At 39.8% G+C, this 24,309-nt stretch overlaps 1 protein-coding gene across 2 annotated transcripts in view; it reads right to left on the bottom strand.

Moving 5' to 3' along the window:
* Positions 1 to 657: 657 nt before the first annotated feature.
* Positions 658 to 24,309, bottom strand: part of LOC102428360 (poly [ADP-ribose] polymerase 15-like) — a 44,250-nt gene continuing 20,598 nt past the window's right edge. For both annotated transcript variants that reach the window (XM_014449087.2, XM_023747854.1), the window contains 10 exons: positions 21,223 to 21,459; positions 20,023 to 20,244; positions 19,603 to 19,678; positions 17,726 to 17,875; positions 14,765 to 14,827; positions 11,933 to 12,100; positions 9,205 to 9,414; positions 5,324 to 5,457; positions 2,394 to 2,568; positions 658 to 2,081 (listed from right to left, as the gene is read on the bottom strand). In XM_014449087.2, the coding sequence (XP_014304573.2) occupies positions 1,792 to 2,081; positions 2,394 to 2,568; positions 5,324 to 5,457; positions 9,205 to 9,414; positions 11,933 to 12,100; positions 14,765 to 14,827; positions 17,726 to 17,875; positions 19,603 to 19,678; positions 20,023 to 20,244; positions 21,223 to 21,459 (1,725 nt within the window). In that variant the 3' untranslated portion in view covers positions 658 to 1,791. The remainder of the gene's footprint in view (positions 2,082 to 2,393; positions 2,569 to 5,323; positions 5,458 to 9,204; positions 9,415 to 11,932; positions 12,101 to 14,764; positions 14,828 to 17,725; positions 17,876 to 19,602; positions 19,679 to 20,022; positions 20,245 to 21,222; positions 21,460 to 24,309) is intronic.

Genomic DNA, 24,309 nt, shown 5'->3' on the forward strand with positions numbered 1-24,309 from the left:
AAAGAAACTAGAAGGGAATACATAAGAATACTGGCAGTGGTTTCCTCGAAGTATTGGAATTATGGGTGATGGAGTTTGGTGAAGATTTTTTAAATGTATTTCTGTACTCTTTAAATGTGCATGTGCTTTATTTATGATAACATAAATACTTCTTAAATGTCTGCAACTCTTGAAAAGTAATGTTTCAAGATAAGTATGCTGCTAAATATTTTAAGAATTTACCTCATTCTAATATAAGGGATGAATCTGAAAGGACACCATCTATAAAAGAGATGAGATATGTTCTGTGTCAGTGTAGGTAGGACAGTGATCAGCAGGTAATAGACACAGAAGAATAGATTTCAACTCAGTATAAGCAAGAGTTTTTTGATACTTAGAGCTGTCCTGGAATGGGATACAATAGGTTCTCTCAAGATGCTGTGCACTGGAAGTGGTCAAGCAGAGCCAGAGGGCTTTTTGCCCTAGCAGATGGTGAAGGTAGAAAGATGAGGAGACAGTGTCAGTGATGGCGAACCTATGACACACGTGTCAGAGGTGACACGTGAACTCATTTTTTTGGTTGATTTTTCTTTGTTAAATGGCATTTACATATATAAAATAAATATCAAAAATATAAATCTTTGTTTTACTATGGTTGCAAATATCAAAAAATTTCTATATGTGACACGGCACCAGAGTTAAGTTAGGGTTTTTCAAAATGCTGACACGCCGAGCTCAAAAGGTTCGCCATCACTGGACTAGATGATCTCTAGTGCCCTTTTCACTGCTAACATTTTATCAATTTGTCATTCATTCACTTATTCATATGACCTCCAAGATGGTCCCCAATCATCCTTGCCTACTGATGGCCATGCCTTGTTTAATACCTCCCACATTGAAGGAGCTGATTCATGGAACAGGATATTGTAGAAAGGAGGGAGTAGACTTCAGAGGCTAGGCCACAAAAGATATGGTGGTTTCCGCCTTCTCTTTCCTGAGTTGCTCACTGTGGAATAAGTCAGCTGCCACGTCATGAGGACAGTAAAGCAGCCTGCAGAGAGGCCCATGTGGAGAGGAAATGAGGATTCCTTGCCAACAACCAGTAAAAACTTGCCAGCTATTAGAGTGATTCCCCTTGGAAGCAGATCGTCCAGCCCCAGCAAAGCCTTCAGATGACTGCATCCCCAGCCTTCAACTTCACTGCAACTTCACGACAAACCTAAGTCAGAACAACTCAGTAAAGCCATGCCAGAATTCTTTACCCACAAGGACACTAAGTTTGGCAGTAATTTGTTATGTAGCATTAGATATCAATACAACACATTTTTACCTGATTTGTTTCACAACAAATTTGACATAATATTCTTTGATTCAGTCACTCTATTGCTAATAAGAGTTTCTTAAGGAGGCAAAATCCTGAGCTGCACAATAGCAGCCTATTCATTTAATAGTCTGGTTTAGCTCAACACAGTTGGGGGTCTTAACACATTCCAATAAGAACAATGACAACTTGGCTTTAGAATGATTCATCTTATTTCTTTTCCAATAGAAGAAAAAGAAATGTGTCTGTAGTTGTGGCTATAATTGTGTCATTTATATTTCTCAGCTTCTACCCATCAATATGCTCAGAAGAAAGATATGCTAGAAATTGCAAGAAAGCATTTTAAAAGGCTTTTTTTCAGCATTATAATACCTAGCATGGAGATTTGTTTTATCTGTTTAAACAAACCAAAGGCAAAGACAAAAATTCTATGAATTGTTCTCATAAATAGATGACTAAATCACCTCTAAAGTTTTTTTTAATCCCATGTTTTAACATCTGAAAGTTATAAGATATTCTGGGTAAGCTTGATTATCAAAGAATACCACAAATAAATTTGGATGTTGTATATCATCTGTGACAGAGTCAAACAGATCTATGGAATTGTAAGGGTTCTTTGGTGGAGGCGTAACTATTCCTTCACGTCCAAGTGTGTAGACTCCTGTAAGTACTCGTACAACATAAATATGTTTCCTCCCATTGCTGTCTGGTCTGGAGTATTTATCATCAGCGGAATAACTGGCATCAACAGCAAAATAAGTTCCTTTTCCATAGGCTACAGCTGCAGAGAGAAAGATAAAACCCTTCATAAGAACATAAAATTATCACAGTGTACAGAACCATACCCAAACCTAAAAATTAAATAAAATTTTAATGCAGCTCTTGGTCACCACAGCCACTTTTTATCATTTCTAAAATTCCCTTCATCTGTCCTGGAAAGGTTGCCAGTCTCCTTTTGGGTGAAACAGAATGAGCTCTATCCTGACAATGACAGTATGGCTGCCATCTAGGGCTACACTGCTTGGGTATGAATAGTCAACATTAGAACATCCATTCACCTCGTTCTGACCAGTAAGATTACTTGCTTCCTTACCATTCTTCCCAGCATAACTGCGATTAAAGCCGTGCTGATTGACGTGTGGCACAGAGTGTGCATCTGTCCCATGGAAGAGGATTTTCTCATTATCTATATGGCCATTCTTGATGTCCATGTGCTTTTTCTTTATCTGGTAGCTCTGCCAGAGAAATTCATTCTGTATCTTCTCAATCTACAAATGACAAAGAGCAAAACATTTGAATATGACCATAAAGCTCAATGTAGTGTTTGCTGCGGCCTTTAAGCAATATAGAGGAGGAGGAGAAGGAGAAGAAAATGCAAATAAACAGCAAATTTAGAGTGGGTACTGACAAGAGAGAAAAATTCTGAGATGTTCTAAACTGAATTACAATGGGCTGGTCTGTGGAAGACCAAACAGCTAACAAGATTGCTCTCATTCCTGAGTATATGTTGGACTGTGAATTCACTTCTAAGCGGCCATTGCTGAGATTATCTAAAGGAGAGAATAGCCAGGCACCACCAAACCCCAGGAGCCTCAGCTTCTTATTTACACATTTACTTTCCAGATTGTTGCTCACCATGAATCTGAATGAGCAGACACTCTGCCTGACCAACTCTGTGCCTATCTCAGAACTAGTCCGGCTTCATCTTTCCCCACACTCTTTCTCTACCTACAGCCAATGTACACTCTTTCAAACTAGTACTTACATCTTCTTCCCCCTACTTGATGCAAAATCCTCGGTGACTCCAGGAGGGTGAGCCTGCTATATTTTCCACCTGGCACTGCTGCAGGAGGTTTAGACTTCACACCTCAGGACCTGGTCATTTTTCTTGGTAGCAATGACCCAAAAAGCCCTTTCTTTTCAAAAGACTTTCAGCCGTGGAAGTTACAAATTTTCTTTAACAGTAGCTATTTTTAGAAAAGGGGCAGCCTAAAAGCATCTGTATGTTATAATACTACTTATTATTGGTATCTATTTTACATAAAAGAACTTAAAATTTATATTAAAATGTTTACCTGGAATTCCTAGAAATTTATTGACATTCAAACACCTACTCATTTGTAATCATTTAATAATTATTTCCATAATTCCTTCTGATCTCCCAATCATATTCTTTCTTCATTGCTCCAATTATGGTCACAGATCACCTCATAACTGCCTAATTTAATGACTATTTCTTTCCAGAGATATCAACAGCATTTTAAACCATGAACCATCCTCTCCTTGGAACTTTGTTCTTTAACTTTTTTTCAGGAAATCATTCTCTGTTGGTTCTCATTCCTTCTAGAAAATGAATTTAGTTCACTAATCATCTATTGAACATCTAGTATGAATCAAGCACTGTGTTGGGTCTCTGCCCTTAAAACACTTTCAGTCTAGAGGGAGAGAAAGACAAGAAAACAGATCACCACCCCTCACTGTGAGAAGGGATGGATTAGGAGAACATACACAGAGTAGGAAAGCATCAGAAAGAGATCCAGATAATCTACTCTCGGGGGAGAGTAGGAAATCTGAGCAAATGGTGTTCTGGAAAGAAAGACAAAAGAAGGATCGAAGAAGAAGGGAGTGGACAACTGTAGCAGATATTTAGGGGAAGCCAAGTGATAAAGGCAGAGGGAAAGTTAAAAGCCTCATGATGAAGATTTGGAATAGGAAATGCATGAGGAGGTTGACTGGAGGAAGCAAGGGAGGATTCCAGGTACCTGAAGGGTCCAACTAAGGTTGGAGATCATGAATTAGTAATGATTTTACTTAGCAGCAGCAGGAGAGAAGGTAGGTTATAGAATTAATCCAAAGTTGGTGTTTTTCAAAATGGGTATGATAGAAGGACAAGAGCCAAGAACATTACAGAAATTGGGTAAACAAATTAAAGCGAGGTTCCAGTACTCTCAACAGCTTTGAACATAATGAAGCATCTCCTCCTTTAAATATGTCCCTTCCACAATCTCTCTTTACTGGTTCTTCTTTCTCAGGAATTTTTACTCATTCCTTCCATAGGTATTGTGTCCCACAATATACTAAGTACGGGAATGCAGAGATGAGTAGGAGGTGATTCCTACCTTACAAAGTCCGCAGTCAAACAGGGGAGCCAGGCATGTGCTAAGTTACCAAAGCACAATTTCATAAGTGCTCTAATGTAGTTAAGTACACAGTTTTATGGAAGAACCAGCTAGATTTTAAATTACTAGGCTGTCACACCCTGCTCTGATACCTATGGTATGATAAGGACCTTCTAATAAACTCCTACACTTCACTGGCTACTATTTTTATGCAGCATAGTGAATGGACATTGTAGAATCTCTGAACATCTATTCCACTTCATCCCCATTATGGAGCAACTTCTGGTTTGGGTGAAGTTGGCCCTCCTTATAGTTCTAGAATGGAGCCCAATTGGGTTAAATAAATCTCATGATGGGTTCCAATAGCCCAGGTCTAAGGCAATCAGTATATAGTAACTTCCCCAACCCGGACTGGTTGGAGTGGTCCACTCAACACAAAGACTGGTACTCTTTATCTGTTCATTGTGGGACTGAGCACAGAGTCTCTTCTGAAGAATATGAATGGAGGAAGCCGAGACTCTCTGGTTGCCACCAGCAGCCATCCTATAATCACGAAGGGACTCCTGCCTTCAAACGAGGCTGACACTGTGAACAGCAAATCAAACTGCTCCAATCACCGTCCTGCTTCTGGACTTTCCATTAATTGTCAATACATTTCTTCTTTCTAATCAGTTTCAGTGGGTTTTTGAATTGTAAGTGAAAGTATCCCAACACATATATGTAACTTTTGGGAGTCTCCTTTGTTATTGTGAATGCATGAATCATGAGATTTGAAGTCTATGGAACTTGCATGAGTCCAATTAAAACATAAGGTATAAAAGAAGAAAGAGTCTTATATAAAAAGATAGTTTTCATGTTAGTTCTTCAATATTTAAAAGAAGTCATTTTTAAAATGCAATATTACCTTCTCTATTCTGTAGGAAAGACAAGTCTGAGAGAATTTGTTCTTCACAGTGTCATATTCTGACTGTCCAGGTTGTAGCTGGATCATACGAAACAGCTGCTGATTCATGTCAGACCGGTATTCAGGAATATTATCTGGAAATTTAGCATTGGGTGAAACATGAGCTATATCTCTGAAAACCTAGGCATTTTTAATGCTCTTTGTTCTCATTCTTCTAATCCTAGTCTTTGGGGTGGGAGGAAGCTACACACTCTACTATCCTAAATTTGATAAACACAGATGAAATGAACAGTTCTGACACTAATATGACATAGGTTAATTAATGGTTTAGCAAAAATATTTAGATAAACTTAGATTCACTATAGCTTGAAATGATAATTTTCCCAGAAATTTCTATGGAATTAATGCCATAAGAAGCTAATATGTAAACATGAAAACTAATTTATTGGTGTTTTCACTTTTATCAGTTCTATTTAGTGTGGTTCTTTACTATTTTTCTTTTGCAACATGATTATCCTGCTAAAGATATTTAAAACACATTGTTCTGTATCCCATCTTCCTTGCTAAGTAAACACCACCTAAAGAAAATAACAGAAGTGCTCAGTGAATGCTTTCACATAAAGTGGTGATGCTCAAAGTTTCCATTTGCTTTCCAATAACTTCCAGAAACTTTAAACACACTAAGCTACACAGACATCAGCGTCCTGAGGTGGTATGACTAATAGAAATATGGACAGATTGTATTAGAGAAGAAAATGCCACAATGCCACAGATTAAAACCAAAGGATTTCTCCTTGCAAACAAAGCCACAATTTACCCATTTTTAGTGAAAGATATGCCAGGCCTGGGAGAGGGATCTAGGGCACTCCCATCCTGTTTTCCAAGTCCATTCAGGGAATGAAATCCTAGTGACAAAGTGAAGCATCTCACCCTAATCTGGGAGATCTTTTCAAATTCCATTTTCAAAGACTTTTTCTGGAAAAGTTTCCCCATGGTAGGGTGTATAGTTTCTGCAAATTCAGTTCTTTTCTTTCCCCCACTGTCCACCCCTTCCAGATCTTTTGGCCTAATCATTTCTAGTCCTAGGGGCTAGAATCCTCTTGGACCTGTTCTTTGTTTTTCTGAATGCAGCAGGCAAGATGGAAAGAAAGGGGAGTGTTTCTTTGGGCCCTCCCTTCCTTTCACGCCAAGAGCTTACAGAGCAGAAAACTACCAGCACTTGGAGTCAGAAGACCTGATAAGCCTCAACCTGTGACCAGCCATGAAAATCTTCATTTTCTCATCTGTAAACTGGAGATAATAAGATCTGTTCTCTCTACCACCCCATGACATTGTTACAAGTTTAAAATAAAGTAGGAGACATTAAAGCACTTTAGGAGATGCCAAGTCCTTTATAAACAAATACATGGTTATTGTACTTAAAAAATGATCACTCTTGATCTTTTCTACAGCCCAGTGCTTCATAAAAAAACATCTGAACCACCTTTCTTTAAGAGTACTGGGCACTTTGTTGAGCTCTTTCCCTATAAATCTCTTTTAAAAGATAAACCTCTCTCTCCTTTCCCATTCCCAGTGTTGAAGACAAATGCCCTCCTACACCTTTCCTTGTACGCCTGCCTCAGCCTCCTCTCCACGAGTGAAGGTGGGATTAAACACCAAGAATCCTGGCTCTGCCTTCAGTGTCCACTCTCTTCACCTTTTATACTCTCCACAGATAATCCAACTCATGCTCAATGGCTTCAACTCCCATCCACTTACATGACTCCCAAATATATATCTCTAGTGTCTGATATACAGTTGGTGCTCAATAAATTCTCTCTGAATCAATAAATAGTTTTAATATACATTGGAAAGTAACCGTGTATCATCTGCTCAAATGAAACTCAAAGCTATCCCTTTTAAGTTCTATTTTAAAGAAGTCCACATGAGCCCTGGCTGGTGTGGCTCAGTTGGTTGAAGTATGGTCCCATGCACTGAAAGGTTGTGGGTTTGATTCCCCGTCAGGACACATACCTAGGATTCGGGTTCGATCCTGGTTGGGAAGTGTACACAAGGCAACTGATCAATGTTTCTCTCTCTCTCTCTGTCCATTTCCCTCTCTCTAAAAGCAATAAACATATCTTCCTGTGAGGATTTTTAAAAATAACAATAAAATAAAGAAGTCCATATGATAAATTCTTACTAAAATTGAAGTTTGTCTTTGCCAATAAACTTCCTTTTTATCTGACATTTTATCAGTATTATTCCTATTATATAACAACAAAGATTATGTGAGGCAGTTTTGTTGTTGTTTGTTTTTGCCTCAAGTACCATATGATCACCTATCTGCTTATTTTAGTCATTTTTTGTTTCCTTCCTTCTTTAACATTCCTGTTTTATTATGTAAATTTCATGTCAATTTAAATTCTTGAGAACAAGTTTAACTTTATTTTTTTTACTTTACTAATAATGACTTACTGCTTTTATATTTAAATAAAAAATATCCTCTATAAAGACCAAAGGGAGAAAATGTTCATTTATACATCCCTAGATACTATAGGAGATATTATTTGTTATATTTAACTGTCTGGCATCCTTTTCTGGGAAAAGCATCCTGAATTTCCTTTGGAAGACAACCCTTCTCCATTGCTTCAGACAGTGACCCCCTCCAGTTTAAGTATAGAGCCTGTGACTCTGGCTTGACCAGTTAGTATAATTCTGCAAAGATTACCTAAGCTGGTCCAATCAAGAAGGAATCACAGGCCTTATAATGGTACTTCTGTTCCCAAGCATCATATTCCTGATGAGATATATTGCTATTCTCTCTCTCCTATTGGGCCTGATCATACAAGGATATGGACCTGAAGCTGCGAGCAGCCATCTCTCACTATGTGGAGCCTGATAATAAAGACAACACAGCTGAGAAGAGAATGAGAGATAAAGAAAGTCAGAGTCCAGATGATATCAAATGAGCAACTGGGTCAAACTGGGCCTGAAGCCAAGTATGTCTGGACTTTATAGAAATGTGAGTCAATGAATTCCATTTTTTGCTTACGCTAGTTTAAAGTGGATTTTCTATTACTTGCTACTGCCAAATCTACTAGTATTTTTATTTATTTTGTGTGTGTGCATGGAGCTCTTACATGTACTGTGTGTTGCAGCACATTGAAGAGAATAGTTATCAGGAAATAAGTGGAAGGAGAAATGAAATTCTTACTGACAGACAACAATTCTCAGTTTCGGAAGGCTGCTGGTGACAGGTATGCCTCATTGCCAGTAAAACTCAGTGCTTTCTGGGTAAGTGCTCATAAAAAGGGTAAAAACAGTGGTTGCAAGAGGAGGCTACATTTCTAGTTATTTTAACAGCAATATGGAAGTCACAAAATGGGAGAAGGCTAGATCAGAGGAGCAGGTTGATACAGATACTTTCACAGCAGGAATCTGTTTGCTCATGATGAAGTACAGCCAGATGATCCTGGCCTCTCTTTTCTTGCATCTGCTTCTGTTCTCAGGCTAACTTGTCTAGAGGTGGATGATCAATAAACCAGTATTGACCAGCTAGTTCATAGCTACAAGAGGCACTGAAGGTCAATACCAAACAAAAAGGAAGAACATGAGATCATTGGCTTGGATTTTCAAAGTCTATTTCCCTTTTCTGCTTTCTCAGCCCTTCTCTTCTCTTTCTGCTCATTTGTTATTCCTGTTTCCCAGGCATGATTTTATCCCTCAGAAGAATAATTAGTTGACAGGAGATTGTGTTCCATAGTTCTTGTACTTTTCCCAAGTATTATAGGAGGTTTTCTGTAAAGTCCTAAAACTGATTGAAATAGTGAGCATTCGCATCTAAACACTTTCTAAGTGATATTACAGATAACCACATGATTTTTAAAAGAACATCTTACATGCAGCCTTGGAAAATGTGGACTGGAAGGTAGGTGATGTGGCTATTTTTTCTCTTTTCTTCATGCTGTCATAGAATACATTCAGTAGCTCAGTTACAAAGATGACAACTTTAACTTTTTTTAATGATGGAGTAGAATGTTTCCGTGTGAAGTCTACAATAGCATTGATTATGTCGTCAGCAACTCTGATTGGGTTTTTCCCAGCATTTCCTGGAAAAAAAATTTAAGTGACAAAAATAGTTTCAGCTGGTGTAGGTCATGTGATCAGATTTGGCAAATGCAGTTCTTGATGCCGAGAAAGAGGAAAGCAACACCTGACAGCCAGAAACTGACCTGGCACTCATAGCTGGGTCTTGGTGTTCTCCAGCTGAACACAAATTATTTCATAGAGCATCATCGAATCCACTCTGTAACCATGATGAATTAAGCCAAAAGGAGACTGCTGCATAGTCATGTCTGACCACAGACAAAAATATGAACACTATCCAAACCACCATAAATGGCTCAACACCCCCATCTTAACTAATATGAACAATCGTTCTTCGTTACCAATCACAGCTTTCGCTACACTCTTCTCTTCTTCCAGATAATATACCTAATCATAGAATTATGTCTGCTTCCTGAAAGCATCCAATCCAAAGCAAAGCCCTACTTACTTGTGACTGCCATGAAGTTGCCTAGCACAAGCTCAAATCTATTAACAAGTCCTTTCCACAACCTCTTGCTGAGATGCTGAATACATCCCCATAGTGTGTACTCCTAGTGGTTTTAGCTGAAGGGCATTGAAAGTACAGATAAAAGAACATGCTATTTGGATGCAGAAGATCTGGGTTTATGTCCTGGCTCTCCACTGATTTACTGTGTGATCTTAGATAAGTCATTTGATCTCACATATTAGTTTGCTAGGGCTCCCATAACAAAGTGCCATGGACTGGGGGCTCAAGCAACAGAAATTCATATTCTTAAAATTCTGGAAGCTAAAAGTCTGAGATCAATGTGTTGGAAAGATTCATTTCTTCTGAGGCCTCTCTTCTAGGCTAGTGGATGGCCATCTTCTGACTGTCTCCACATGGTCTTCCTTCTGTAGTTATCAATGTCCTAATCTCCTCTTCTAACAAGGACACCAGTTACACTGGATTAGGGACCACTCTAATAACCTCATTTTAACTTAATTACCTCTTAAAAGGCTGTATCTCCAAATACAGTCACATTCTGAAGCAGGAATTAAGGCCTCAATAGATGAATTTTGGGGGACACAACACCTCTAAACTTCAGTTTACTCAGCTATAAAATTGGAGATAGTAGATATTAGAGAGAAGACAATGTTAGCTAAGACAATAATAATTAAGAACATAATGGTAAAAAAATAAAAGGTAATGTAGAAAAAAAGTAATAGTTGAAATGTACAGGCTATGCTGCCTAGGTTTGAACTTAGTTATGTTGCCTTCTAGCTGTGTGACCTTATGCTTTCATACTTTAAGTTCTTATCTATCAGTGGGGGAAACTAATAGTCAAGGCTAGGTCCAAGTTATGTAAGTTTTGAAATGTATACATCTCAGAAGAAGAACACAAAATTACAAATAGGAAATTAAGATAAAAGTGAATATTTAGAATCAGAAAAGAAATCACAACTAAGTATGAATTTTTAAATGTTGAAAACGTATTCCTATGTCATCTTTCTTAGCTGTTTTCCAAAAATGCTTGCTGCCACTCCAACACCCAGTGCCCAGGAAAAACTGAGAACTCAAAGTAAGAAGTAACAGTGGTCTTAGCCGGTGGTGATCTCACTTTTGAAGTTTTACTAAATCATATAAGCATGTGAAGGCATCATTAGGGTCCCTCTCAGGGCTTTTTTAAAAGTATGTGCAATTGGGTGTGAATGAATCAGGGAGTGAGCTATTAACATCTTCAACTAGGAGCAAATGATTGTATGATATGATAGAAATGATGAGGAAAGTGTTCCTAGAAACTGTGAGCAGGATGAGTCTGCGCTTGTTGGTTAAGGATAGAGACTGCATCTTAGTCGTGCTTTATACAGAGTGCCTTGCACAGGGCCTGGGTAACTGCATTTCAATCTAATGACTCCACAAATGAGGACCCAATTAGGAAACACAGCAGCAAACCAGTTGGGAGTGGTCTTATGGGTTTGGAAATGAAAAAGAAGGCTGAAACTGAACTACCCTCTGGAAGAAGATTTAATAGGACCTGCTGACTACAGGGGTCTGGGACACAAAGAAGCAAGCGTGGCAGGACAGCTGAGAGTTCATGGCGCCACCAAAGGAGGAAACTAGAAAATTAGACAACTCAAGGGATGATGATGAGTTTGGATTGTAATATCAGCATGTTTCTGGTGACAGAGAAATCTCCCTGAGGAGATTCTGGAGAAGGCTAGAAATGCTGATTTGGGAGTCAGTGCTGAAATGGTCATTGATACTAGTGTAATGAGAATAAATGAGTCACCCAAAGGGGAAAAAAATGAACAGTGAGAAAACCATGATGTTAAGGGCCAAACATGGGAAGATACTTAGGAAACCTAAAATAAAGAAAAAGATGGATAAAAGAGGCACAGGACCCACAGATGGCCCTAGAAGGGTCTGACAGGTTGCTTGCCCACTTTCTGATTTGTATCATTATCGCTTTCTGGACTCAGCATTGAGTTCATTAAAAGTGAAACTGTCTAAAGGAATCTGGGTTATTCTGAATCTTTGGGTGATGAGAGGCTGCAAACCTGTTCCAATGGCAGGAAGGGCAACAGATGTGTGCTTCCTCTGTTCACACTCTTCTAGAACACTGGAAACTGATTTCCTGACATCATTTTCTCCAAGGACATGAATTATTATATCACACGATAGGAATCCACCTTGTGTAACTATAAAATCTCTGTGAGGCTGTGTCGCTGGAAAAAAAGAGGAAACACACACAGCACATTAGTTACGGAAAGCAACACTGATTTTTGAGAAACGAAAATAGCTGACAAAGGAAAAAGCCCTGAAGATTCCTGACCAAGTGTAACCTCCCTCGATCTAGCTGGTTTCACTCTCTGGGACTGTGACAGGCTCATTTCCTTTACAATCCAAGTTATTCATTAATGAATAGTTTGGGTGCTCTTCAAAAGCACTCCACCGGTGTTAATTCACTCAATCCTCAAAGCAAGCCTATGACGTAGGTTCTGTTTTCTCCATTTCACAGATTAACAGGTGGTTAAGGTCAGCAGCCGAAGACTGCCCAGGATTTGAACCCAAGCAGTTAGTATCCAGAGCTCTCAGCACCCACTCTACTGTCCAGGAGAGTAATTTATACCTCATTCAGCCAGATTCATTTTTCAAGGAGGTAAAGGTAATAAATATACTGTGTGGTGTGGAGGTGTGAAAGCATGAAAACTTCCCCTCCCACAGAACCCATAGAGCTCTTGAGCACATGGAAATTATCAGGGCTTGTTTTAAGGCACCACCTTCTGGTACTCTGAGCAAAGCAAGGCTCCAGGAAAATGCGGGAGGAGGAGAACTGGTCTCTGCCCACCCGACCCCGCCCTCCTGGTGAGCTTCCATTGAGCAGGCACTCACTGCTGCCCTCAGGTGTCCACCTGCTGTCCTCTCCCAGGTATCATCCTTAGACTATTCCAGCTGTCAGCCCAGCTTCATGCTCTGCTTCTGCCTTTCAAGGTACAGCTAGCTCTTGCAGCACACAAATAAATCCCTGCTGATGTCCTCATGTTGGGACCAATGTTACCATCCTCTGATCTCTCTCCAGGAATTTATTCATTCCAGAGAAAATGTCTTAATCAGAGGAGAGTTATTAAGGTGGGAGTTTCAGGCACAACAATAGGTCAGTTGTGGGAATGTGTTGTCAAACATGTGTCTTCTCCAAATCACACTCAGAACTGACTGTCTACTCTGCAAGGTTCAGTCCTGGTTTTGAAGGATGAATAGTTTATGCTCACTCTTACAGGTTCTTCACCATGCTATAATAAAAAATAAATATTTCGTCCCTGGCTCCTGGTTCAGAGTTCCTGGGACCCTTCAAATCCCCTGAGTGATAAGAGTATCTTTTATACATTAATGAGATGACTCCTGGAGGCTGGGGAGTGGAGCTAGATAGCTCCCGAAAGACCAAGCCATCTTTCTAGGATTGGAACTCTCAGCCCCACCCCCTGACCTCTAGGGACTGGAGAGGGGCTAGAGATTGAGCTCAGTCACAAATCCGATGGTTTATCAATCATGCCCACGCAATGACAACTCCATAAAAACCCATAGACAACAGAGTTCAGGAGCTTCCTGGTTGTCAAGCACCTCTAGGTGCAAGTAGGGTGGTGCATCTGAAAAGGGCATGGAAGCTCTGTGCCCCTTTCCCCATACCCTGTCCTGTGCTGGCATAAAATTGTAGGTGCACTCCTGCCTGGGGTGCCACACCAGCAAACTGAACTTTCAAACCAAACCCTCCTTTTCCTATAAATGCTCCATTTGGCCAGAAACTTAGTATATCCAGTCAGCCAATCCCCAAACACCAACTCTGAATCAACTCTAAGCACTATATTTATTTCCTTGTTTCCTGATCTTTCTAACTAAAGTCCAATATACAACCCCAGCCAATCACACACTGTTTCCATGGTCCTACTTCCAATCCTCCAAAAAACTCGCTCTTGCCCACAGTCCCTCAGAAAGAGCGCTCCACGCTTGTAAGGCACTGCACTCCCCTCCATGGGTTGTTTTCATAAATACAGGACCTCACAGTCATTATTAAATTGTTTTAGTTTTGTCATTTGACACATTTCTTTCACTTGGCTGTTCCTTTATAATAAACTGGGAAAGGTAAAAAACGTGTTTTTACAGAGTTCTATGAATTATTCTAGTAAATTGTTGGACCTGAGAAGGAGTTATCTGGAACCTCTAAATTTATAGCCGTCAGAAGTACAGGTGGCCCCTGGGACTTAAAACTGGCATTTGAAGGTGGGGCCAATCATGTGGAAGTAAGACCTTTAACTTGTGGGATCTGGTACCAGTTCAGGGAGGTAGTGTCAGGAGTGGAGAATTGGTTGGTGTCAGAAAACCCCTCAGACCCACACAGGCTCCCTTATTTATTCATAAAAGGAGTAAAACTCAGGTAATGCTGTGCGATGTGAAGTAGAACAAGACTGGGGAAAGTAAAAGGTCATTTATACAGCACTTTACAGCTTACAAAACTTTTTTTACATTCATTTTTCCTTCTCATCCTCGCAAGCACATGTGGGACAGCCATTATCATACTCCTCGTCAGTAGAACCGTCTTATGGGTGAAAGAAGAGAAGCAAAGCTTGAGGAGGATCCCTGAGTATAAGGTGGAGCCTGGATTATCAAGACCCAGGCCTGGGATCTTTTTAATTTTTAGGAAGAGACAGGTGGGATGGCAGGATAAGGAACTCTTCGCCACAGCCACCACGTCATATACCACCTAAGTCTCCTCACCCAGGGAACCCACCTTCTGCCAAAGTGCTCACCACTTACTCCACCCATAGATCCTCTCACAGTAGTCTCAGCCCTTTAATTTTCAATAGGTTGTAAGCAAAAGCAACATAAGATCATACCTAGTACAGCACATTCATCTTCCACAGCTGGTCCAGCACCTTCTAAAATTGCCTTTGACACCCCTACAGAAGACATATTAATGATATAAAGCATCTGTTAAAATTCAATAAGTAGTAATAGCTTTTGTACATTAGACTTTTATTCAGCTCACCCTTTGCATAATCCATTGATGTCCCCCTCCTTAGCAAATCACCTTTCTATAGCTGCCTTCATTCAATGGCAGATGAATAAACAATCTGATCCACATGATGAGGGCACTGCCCAATAGCTGAAAGTCTCCAGTGTCTGCAGCTTTACTGGGATATTTCTGCAGTTATTTAAGTTTTATTTATTTATTTTTTTGCATTCTATGCTTACTATTTTACAAAATTGAATAAAAATATTAAAATAAAAGTTCTGATACGAATGAGAAACATGGATCTCAAAACTATAATAACCCTGAGCAATTTACTAAAGTTCTTTGATTTTGTTATTTAATTTTGTTTGGCTGGGTTTTTCACAATTAGACAGAGAGTTGGCTGGCTTCAATCCAATGCATCTTCCGATCAAGGCTGCAGCCTCACCACCTTGGTCACGTCTAAGGACAGGTGGGTTCAGTGGTTGAAAACATGGTCTTTGCATTTTGACACACTGGCTTGGCGTTGACTCCACCACTTACTAGCTAATAGATGACTAGTCAGTTCCTCATCTGTTACACAAAGGCTGGCATAGTACTTTTCCTACAGGGCTGTTGAACATTGAAAGAGATAATGGATGAAAAATACTTAGCACAGAATCTAGCACACAGAAAGTACTGAATAAATGTTAGTTATTTTATCATCATGAAGATCTATTGATCTATTATCTATCTATCTATCTATCTATCTATCTATCTATCTATCTATCATCTATCTATCTATCTATCTATCATCTATCTATCTACCTATCTATCCATATCTCCTTGATTATGAATTGTCTCTTTTAAAACATCTCCTTTTTTCAGTTTGTTTTGGTCTCTGACTTTGCAATGGTGGAGGTTTTTCTCAAATAGGTGACATTTGTCACTCCATTCATATGTAAGAGTGATTTTGGAAGCTCCATGTGCAGGAGGCTTGCTGACTGATAGGCTTCAGTGTAAGGTGAGCAGGCAGTAACTACTGGCCTTTAGGATGGTCAGGTTCACCCCAGAAGGATACTCCCATCTCCTGTCTGGGGGGCATAAGCCCATCTGCTGCTCTGAGAGCCCCACAGGGATAGGGGCTGGGCACTCACTGTTCACTACAGACACCTCACTGAAACCCTGTTTTCAGTCTAGCTCCCCATCCTCATCTCACCTGTTCCCAGTGTGCTAAGTCTGGAAAGCTCTCTGGTTCAGTGTCTCTAAAAAAATTACACCTCCCATCTCAGGTTAGGAAAGAGCAAAGGAAGTTACTGCTGCACAGGATGGGGGATAGCATCAAAGGTCTGAGTGCTACTGATTCAGAATTCCATCCAATTCCATTTTCACCTCTTTTTATCCCCTGCCTTCCCAGGTTCCTGCTGCCTCCCGTTCCTGTGTTTCTAGGGGCTGCTGTTCTCTCCTGCAGGTACTCAGTGTTCTCCATTCTGTCAGCTACCTCCACTAGCTAGCTGCTTACCATCTTGTGAAAATATGTTGCTATCTCTGTTTACTGTTGTTTTCCCTCCAACTCTCTTTCTCTGTGGGTTTATACCCTTTTAATTCCTTTACAGTTGCTCTGTCAGAGTTTCAAGAGGGGGGAAAAAAATAAATGCATACATTCAATTTACTATGTTTTAAATAATTGAATGTTCTTTATGGCTTTTAAAAAATTGAATGGAGCCCTAGCCTGTTTGGCTCAGTGGATAGAGTGTCGGCCTATAGACCAAAGGATCCCAGTCAAGGCAGGTTGGTTGCAGGCTCCTCCCTGGCCCAGGCCCTGGTCAGGGCACCTGCAGGAGGCAACCAATTGATGTGTTTCTCTCACATCGATGTTTCTCTCTGTCTTTCCCTCTCTCTTCCACTCTCTCTAAAAGATCAACAGAAAAATATCCTTGGGTGAGGATTAACAAAAAAAAATTTTTTTTTTGAATGGACATTTTACAGATTCACTTCTGCATGGTAAGTTCCATAATATTTTGAGATTTATAAAATGTTTAAAAATGTTTAAATCTTTATTGTTGAAAGTATTACATATGTCCCCATTTTTCCCCCATTGACCCCTTCTAGCTTGCCCTGGTCCCCCACCCCAGGCCTTTACCATGTTACTGTCTATGTTCATGGGTTATGTATATCTACACATACAAGTTCTTTGGTTGATCTCTTCCCACACAGCCAGCCACCCTATGCTTTATCTTGCCCTTTTAATTTAAAAATTAGTGTTTTATAGTATACAAGATGTATCCGCATATGAGCAATGTATATAAGTTATAAATAAATAGACATGTGGCGAGGGCATGTTCAAAAGTGTTATATCAAAGGGGCTGGTCAAATATTTTAGGGAAAATTAAGAAAAAGAGGTTGAATTTCATTTGGGTCAGTATAGTATAGAGAACAGTTATGGGAGGTGAGATGTGAGTACCAACATAAAAAAGGGAAATAAAAATAGAAGAACTTAAAGCTGATTAAATTGTATGTGTGTAATTTTGATAGTTCAGAGCTAAGAAGGGGATGAGAGCTGACACTAAGTATAATGCATTAGGTACACCCCACCTTTACATCACTTATACCCCATCTATGCTTCTTTGGGAGTAGGCATTTGACAGGCAGAGGAAGTCCAGCTCAGAGAGGTTAAGTGATTTGTCCAAGGCCACAAGATGGTAAGTGGCACAGCCTGGATTCAAAGCCAGCTCTTTCTGATTCCAAGGCCTGCATATTTACTACACACCTCTCTGTCTACTCAGGGAAATATTAGCCACCATTTCCCTTCCAGAAATTAGTTGTATTAATAGTTACAAATAAGTATATAACTTAAATGAAGTACCTGATTTCAGGTTAAACATCCTTGTTGTTGAGTTTACAATAACATCTGCACTTTCTTTTGCGATATCTCCAATAGCAACCTGGAAAGTAATCGCACCAATTTTCATTTCACACTCTGTGGGCCAAGAGCAAGTGACAGTCCCAAAGATACCTGAAAAGAAAGAAGATGGATGAAGGAGCAGCTGGCTTCTGCAGGAAAAACACGAAGGGTCTCCGCTCTCTTCCTTTCCCCTCAAAATAAATCCAAACATTACCATGTCTCCTAGTCTATTAAGCAGCTGGGTGTTTTTTTTTTGTGTGTGTGTGTGTGTGTGTTTTGTGTGTTTTTTTTTTAAATATATTTTATTGATTTTTTACAGAGAGAAAGGGAGAGAGACAGAGAGCTAGAAACATCGATGAGAGAGAAACATCGATCAGCCACCTCCTGCACATCTCCCAATGGGGATGTGCCCGCAACCCAGGTACATGCCCTTGACCGGAATCGAACCTGGGACGTTTCAGTCCGCAGGCCGATGCTCTATCCACTGAGCCAAACCGGTTTTGGCTGGGTGTTCTTTTTTAAGGAAATCAGAAAACAATGCTTTGTAGCAGTAGGAATATCTACGTTTTCTCAGTTAAATAGGATGAGGCAGAAACATCTGATTGACCATCTATTTGTCTGCAAAAGTTGCTGTGGTGTCAGGAGTGAGAAAGAAGGTGAGAGAGCAAAGTATACTCTCATTTCATGCTGACATTTCTGGGAGATTCTTTTTTTTATTTTTCAGCTTTATTGATATATGGTAGACAAAAATTGTATATATTTAAGGTGTGGATTGTCAGTTTTCATTGTGAAATGATGCCACAATTGAGCTGATTAACACACCCATTCTCACACAGCTGTCGTGTGTGTGTGTGTGTGTGTGTGTGTGTGTGTGTGTGTGTTGTGAACCTTTGAGATCCACTCTCTTAGAAAATTTCAAGTATTTGATACATTATTATTAAGTGTATTCCCCATGCTATATATTAGGTCTCCAGAGTTTATTCATCTTATAACTGAAAGTTGGGAAATCCTTTTATTACCATTTTACAAAAAGGAAAAATGGTCAGAGTGGCTAGGTCATTTGTTCAATGTTAAACAACAGCTCACTAATCAACATGAGCTTTTCCTCCCCCTTCATATCCCACTGGAATAGCAATATCAAGACTGCTCTGGGAAAATTACCTTTAGCATGTTGACATATCACTGTCCACTCTACACTCTGAGGCTTTACAACTTAGATGTGCCATTTCTACTAATGCCATAAACTCTTTACACCTCCATTTCCACATTTATACAATGGCAACAGAACCAATCACCTGCCCATGGGGCCATGGTATAAGTTTAAATAATATAATACATATGAAAGCAATCAGTGAAGTTTAGTGTGCCATGCAAATTTCAGTTATCTTTTAATATCATACTAAAGGCCTGGTGGACAAAATTCGTGCACTTGGCGGGGAGGGGGAGATCCCTCAGCCTGGGCTGCGCTCGCCAGCCGTGAGCCCCTTCCGGCTGAGTGGCACTCCCTCTGTAAAAGCGAATTGACCACTAGGGGGCAGCTCCTGCATTGAGCATCTGCCCCCTGGTGGTCAGTGTGCATAATAGCGACCAGTCATTCCACTGTTCAGTCGATTTGCATATTAGCCTTTTATTATATAGGATCTTAGAAATTCTGGCCTCATTAGCAGTGATTTCATTCACAACAATATGATCTATTCTTTGGAATGCACTGACACTTTCTCCATTACTGATTTGTTCTTCACGGGGATTTGTCTCTTTCTATGGGACTTCAACTAACACCAAAGAGTTACTAAGCAAAGGGAAATATTGCCCCAGCAGAACAACTTGACCAGCCAGACCTTGGGTATTTCCAACCATGAGAATCTTCTCCTTGGGATTTCCACTCGACCATCTAGTGAATTTATCTAAAAATGCCTAGATAGAAAGAAACACAGTTACTGACCACAACAATGCTCTGTAGAAATATCAGCCCAGTTTTTTGGAACATGGAGAATCAAACATCAAACAGAAACGATTGTTCTCAATAGATTTTCTCCTTATTTCAGAGACTTTTTAATCAAAGGGTTATGATTCAATTTAGGAATTTCCTAAATACCAGTGCTGACTTATATTATTTCATGGGAAGACCACACTTGTATGGGCAACCAACACTTATGGGCAAGGAAGTAGAAAATGCTGTTATTTATACATCTACCAAAGACATCAGATTGCACTTAGGTTTGCTTGCCAGAATGAACAGAAGAGACATGTAACCATACCTTATGGCTTTCATCATCATCGAGATGTACCAGAAAGTGAACTTTTTGTAAGGTTTTCAGCCACGCACTGCTACTAAATTTGGACACTTCTGACAGGATTAGTTCAGCAAATACAGCTTTGGGAAACCCCAGATTTCCTGTTGCAATCATGGGAAATGTGATTGATGAGAAAGATAGCTGTTCTACAGTCATCAAACATTTCTTGATTATATTTGCCATTATCTGAAATGTACAAAATGCGTTTATATAAGTTAGGGCTCAAGCTGGCAGAAAACAGAAAAACTGTGGTTACAGCAACCCTGACCAGGACCTCTCTGTTATCCTAGGCTTTGTCAGGGCCTATGGGATCAGAAAGAGAAACCAAGAAGAGGGGAGAGGACTTTCAGAGAGATTCAAACTCATGCAGGAGAGAGGGCCCACCAGTATGGAAATGGTTATGAGTATCTCATTGTAATTAAAATTGATGTTTATGAAGAGTTTTAAATAACATGGGCAAGTGTTTATGTTATGTAAAAAAGGCAGGATTAAAAATGGAAGAATATATCAACTACAAATAAATATGCATAAAACTGAATTGAAGGTAATACAGTAAAATGTTAAAGTTATCTCTACGTGGCTGGATTATGATTTTTATTTTCGTGCTTTCTGTGTATTTCCTGCAATGTACACATATTACTTTATATTCTGAAAAAAAAGTTGTGGGGGTTAAATTATGAATAGAGATGAGAATTAGGTCATCAAAAGAAGGGCACTGACCCTTTTTCATTCTACACCACAGTTTTGGCTGCATTTCTTAGTTATACCGAAGGATTATTATGCTAATCTAATCTTCAGATACCATTTCTGGAGAATCCCAATGATTGCTATTACTTTTAAGGGTCAATTGCTCTGAAATAACTGAGAGTTGTGATGGACTCTTCACGAAAGGTAATAAAGATTTCAACAAATAGACAGGGTAAAGTACATGTTAGGGTTTCTCAACCTGGGCCAGATAATTGTTTGTTGTGGAGACTGGCATATGCCTTGTAGGGGATTTAGCGGTAGTCCTGGCCTTTACCCCTAGCTACCAGTAGCAGTTATAACAGGCCAAATGTTCCCCTGTGAGATAAATTCGCTTTGGTTGAGAACCAGAGATCTATACCATGCAAGGAGATTTACCAATTTTATAAAATGAAATGGAGAACTAAGAACTTTTTCTACCTGCCAAGAAGACCCTGCTCCATTATCCCAGTCTGGAGCCACAACATGGAGCACAGCTTTGCAGTTCAGATTGCAGCCACTTGTCATGAATATGCTACCCACTTCCTCCTCTGTTTCCTGTCTGGTGGCATTTAACTCTTCCTGGAGCATGGGACCAGCTTTACACAAAAGAGACTGAGAGAGTGATCCTCTTCCAAGCTGAAGATCCGTGGGTACAGTGTTGACAATGACATCGGCCTTAATGAAAACAGCAACAATTTGTTAGAGGTTGAATCAATAAATAACTGCTGAGCACCTTTGACCTGCTAAGTATTGTGGGGTACTGCACAAGCTATGCTTTGCATCTCATACTGACCTACCCTCAGAGAGCTTACAATTTCTTGTTAGTGCTTAGCCAGTGGTTCTCAACCTTCTAGCCCTTTAAATACAGTTCCTCATGTTGTGACCCCAACCATAAAATTATTTTCGTTGCTACTTCATAACTGTAATTTTGCTACTGTTATGAATCATAATGTAAATATCTGATATGCAGGATGGTCTTAGGCGACCCCTGTGAAAGGGTCGTTTGACCGCCAAAGGGGTCGCGACCCACAGGTTGAGAACCGCTGGCTTAGACACTATAGTGAGGTGAGCCCCAAAATTTAAAAATTAAGGAAATACATACCCACTACCATCAAGTCAAAAAGTTATGAGTCAGAGTAGAGCTATGAAAATGACTGAAACACCCAGAGACACAAAATGAAAGGCAGAGGCAGAAAGAGAAACACACAGGAAGATTGAGAGAGACTGAGGAAGAAAGAATTGCTTTTAGGCAGGCAGGAACTGAGAATAATTATTTTGAACACATTAATACTAGTATACATAAAGAAAGAATGGGTCCATCTGAAAGGGGGTTTCTGATCAGCCTTAAAGGCCTAGACCAAGGACGGTCACTGGAGTGAAGGTCGGCTGGGTCCATGCAGCCTGTCCTAAGGCACTCAGTTCTCCAATGTCTGTGCCAAGACCATCTCTTTGATGAGATGGGGTCATGGCCTGATGCCAATAGATATTAGATATTCAATTCATCTAATTTCACTTATTCCAATTTTTTTTCAAATTTGGAGGGAGAACACTGATCATATGGATTTTGAGGATTCTGGTCCCTTGGGGAGCTCTTCCTCATTGTAAATGAAAAAGTGTTTATGTCTTGGGGCCATATTATAGTTCTATTTCACACTCCAAGTTAACAATCAGCACTCACGGGTCCACCACAATCTTATATGAAGTTAGTTAACATAAACTAATCTCTGGACCCAAGAAGGTCCTTGCAGGGACAAGAGTGAGTGAGGCTTCCAAAAACAAAAAAACTAGATCCAGCCCACTTTCGTCTCACTCCCACTTACAGCCTCCCTCTCTGCTTACTGATTCAATATACTAACATGTAAAAGGTAAAATGGCCTTAATGTTCAAATCAGTTCAAGATAACAAAAAAAAAACCTGTGTGTTAAATATACAATTATTAATTGCTATAGAATTTCCAAAAAAGAATAGGTATTTAGATTAGATTTTTTAAAAATATATATTTTATTGATTTTTTACAGAGAAGAAGGGAGAGAGATAGAGAGTTAGAAACATTGATGACAGAGAAAAATCGATCAGCTGCCTCCTGCACACCTTCTACTGGGGATGTGCCCGCAACCAAGGTACATGCCTTTGACTGGAATCGAACTTGGGACCTTTCAGTCCACGGGCCAACGCTCTATCCACTGAGCCAAACCGGTTACAGCTAGGTTAGATTGTTTAGTAAAGTCTTTACAAAAAGGATAATGGATAGAACTAATACAGGTAGAAAGAAGGCAGGAAAGCAGTCTAAGTGGGTACTATTTAAGAAAATACATGGAATTGAGGAAGGTCAGAAAGTTGGCCCATTTAACTAAAAGAGAGTCTCAATGGTGAGACACAGGGCTGGGAACAGATTTAGGGCCAGATGATGGAGGACTCTGAAAAGCCACCTTTTTCTGGACTTTATCCTATAGGCACTATAGAGCATCTGATACAACGTTTTTGGAATATGCATCAAACAGCAATGTAGAGGATAAATTGGAGTGTGAGAGACTAAAGGCACGGTGGTGAGGCCAGTAACAAGGGAATGAAAAGGAAAGGGTGTGTACAAGAGACCTGTGCAAGGAAGCTTGGAAACTCACTTGATAGGGAAAGGAATTCAGAGACGAGTTTAAGAGGATTCCAAAGTTTATACAGCCTCATCCATTGGTGAGAATAGGTAGCCTGGCATGATTTGACAAGAATTTAACAATCAATAGACCAACTGTGTAGTGGAAAGACCGAGATCAGTATTGGGGCAGTATCTGAACCCTGCCAGTATTGGCTTTACAATTGGTCTGCATAAGCACTACACTTTGCCAATTCCTAGAGTGACAGAGAAATTTAGTGAACTTTTGTGTCATTCAGTTTCTTTCTAGTCTGATTATATTCACCAAGCAATCTCATAAGAGTCATCTAAAGAGCTCACCATTACCAGTAGCAATGGCAATTATCTTTCTCGTTGCCAATTAAATAATTGCAATTACATTTTACAAATGAGTCATTTGAGTTTGACTGTCAGGCCAGGTTTGGTTACAATGACAAGATTCAACTTCTCAACCTGTAGATCTGAGGACAAAGTCCTGAACCCATGTAACAAAAGAGTCTATGGACTCTATTTATTTTAGAGAACATGAAGAAAGTAGCTGCCTGACTCGCCTCTGCCATCTCATTAGCTGCAACAAAAGTAAAAAAAAAAAAAAAAAAATCCAGAGGAGAAACCAAGAAGGGGGCATAGGTAAACACCGGAAATTGCTGCCTCCCACAACCACTTCAAAATACAACTAAAAGACAAAACGGACATCATCCAGAACCACAGGAAGGCTGGATGAGTGGAAATTCTACAACTAGAAGGAAAGAAAAGCACACTGAGACTCAGAGGAGGTGTGGAAGTAAAGTGCAGAGGTACGGAGGCGCACGTGGAAAGGGCTGGCAACTGAGGACACGGTTGTCTTTTTCAATTGGGAGGTAGTCTCAAGCTCCCGACTGCTCTGAAATCCAGTTCTG

Source organism: Myotis lucifugus, unplaced genomic scaffold (genome assembly GCF_000147115.1).
Source record: "Myotis lucifugus unplaced genomic scaffold, Myoluc2.0 scaffold_1015, whole genome shotgun sequence".
NCBI lineage: Eukaryota > Metazoa > Chordata > Mammalia > Chiroptera > Vespertilionidae > Myotis > Myotis lucifugus.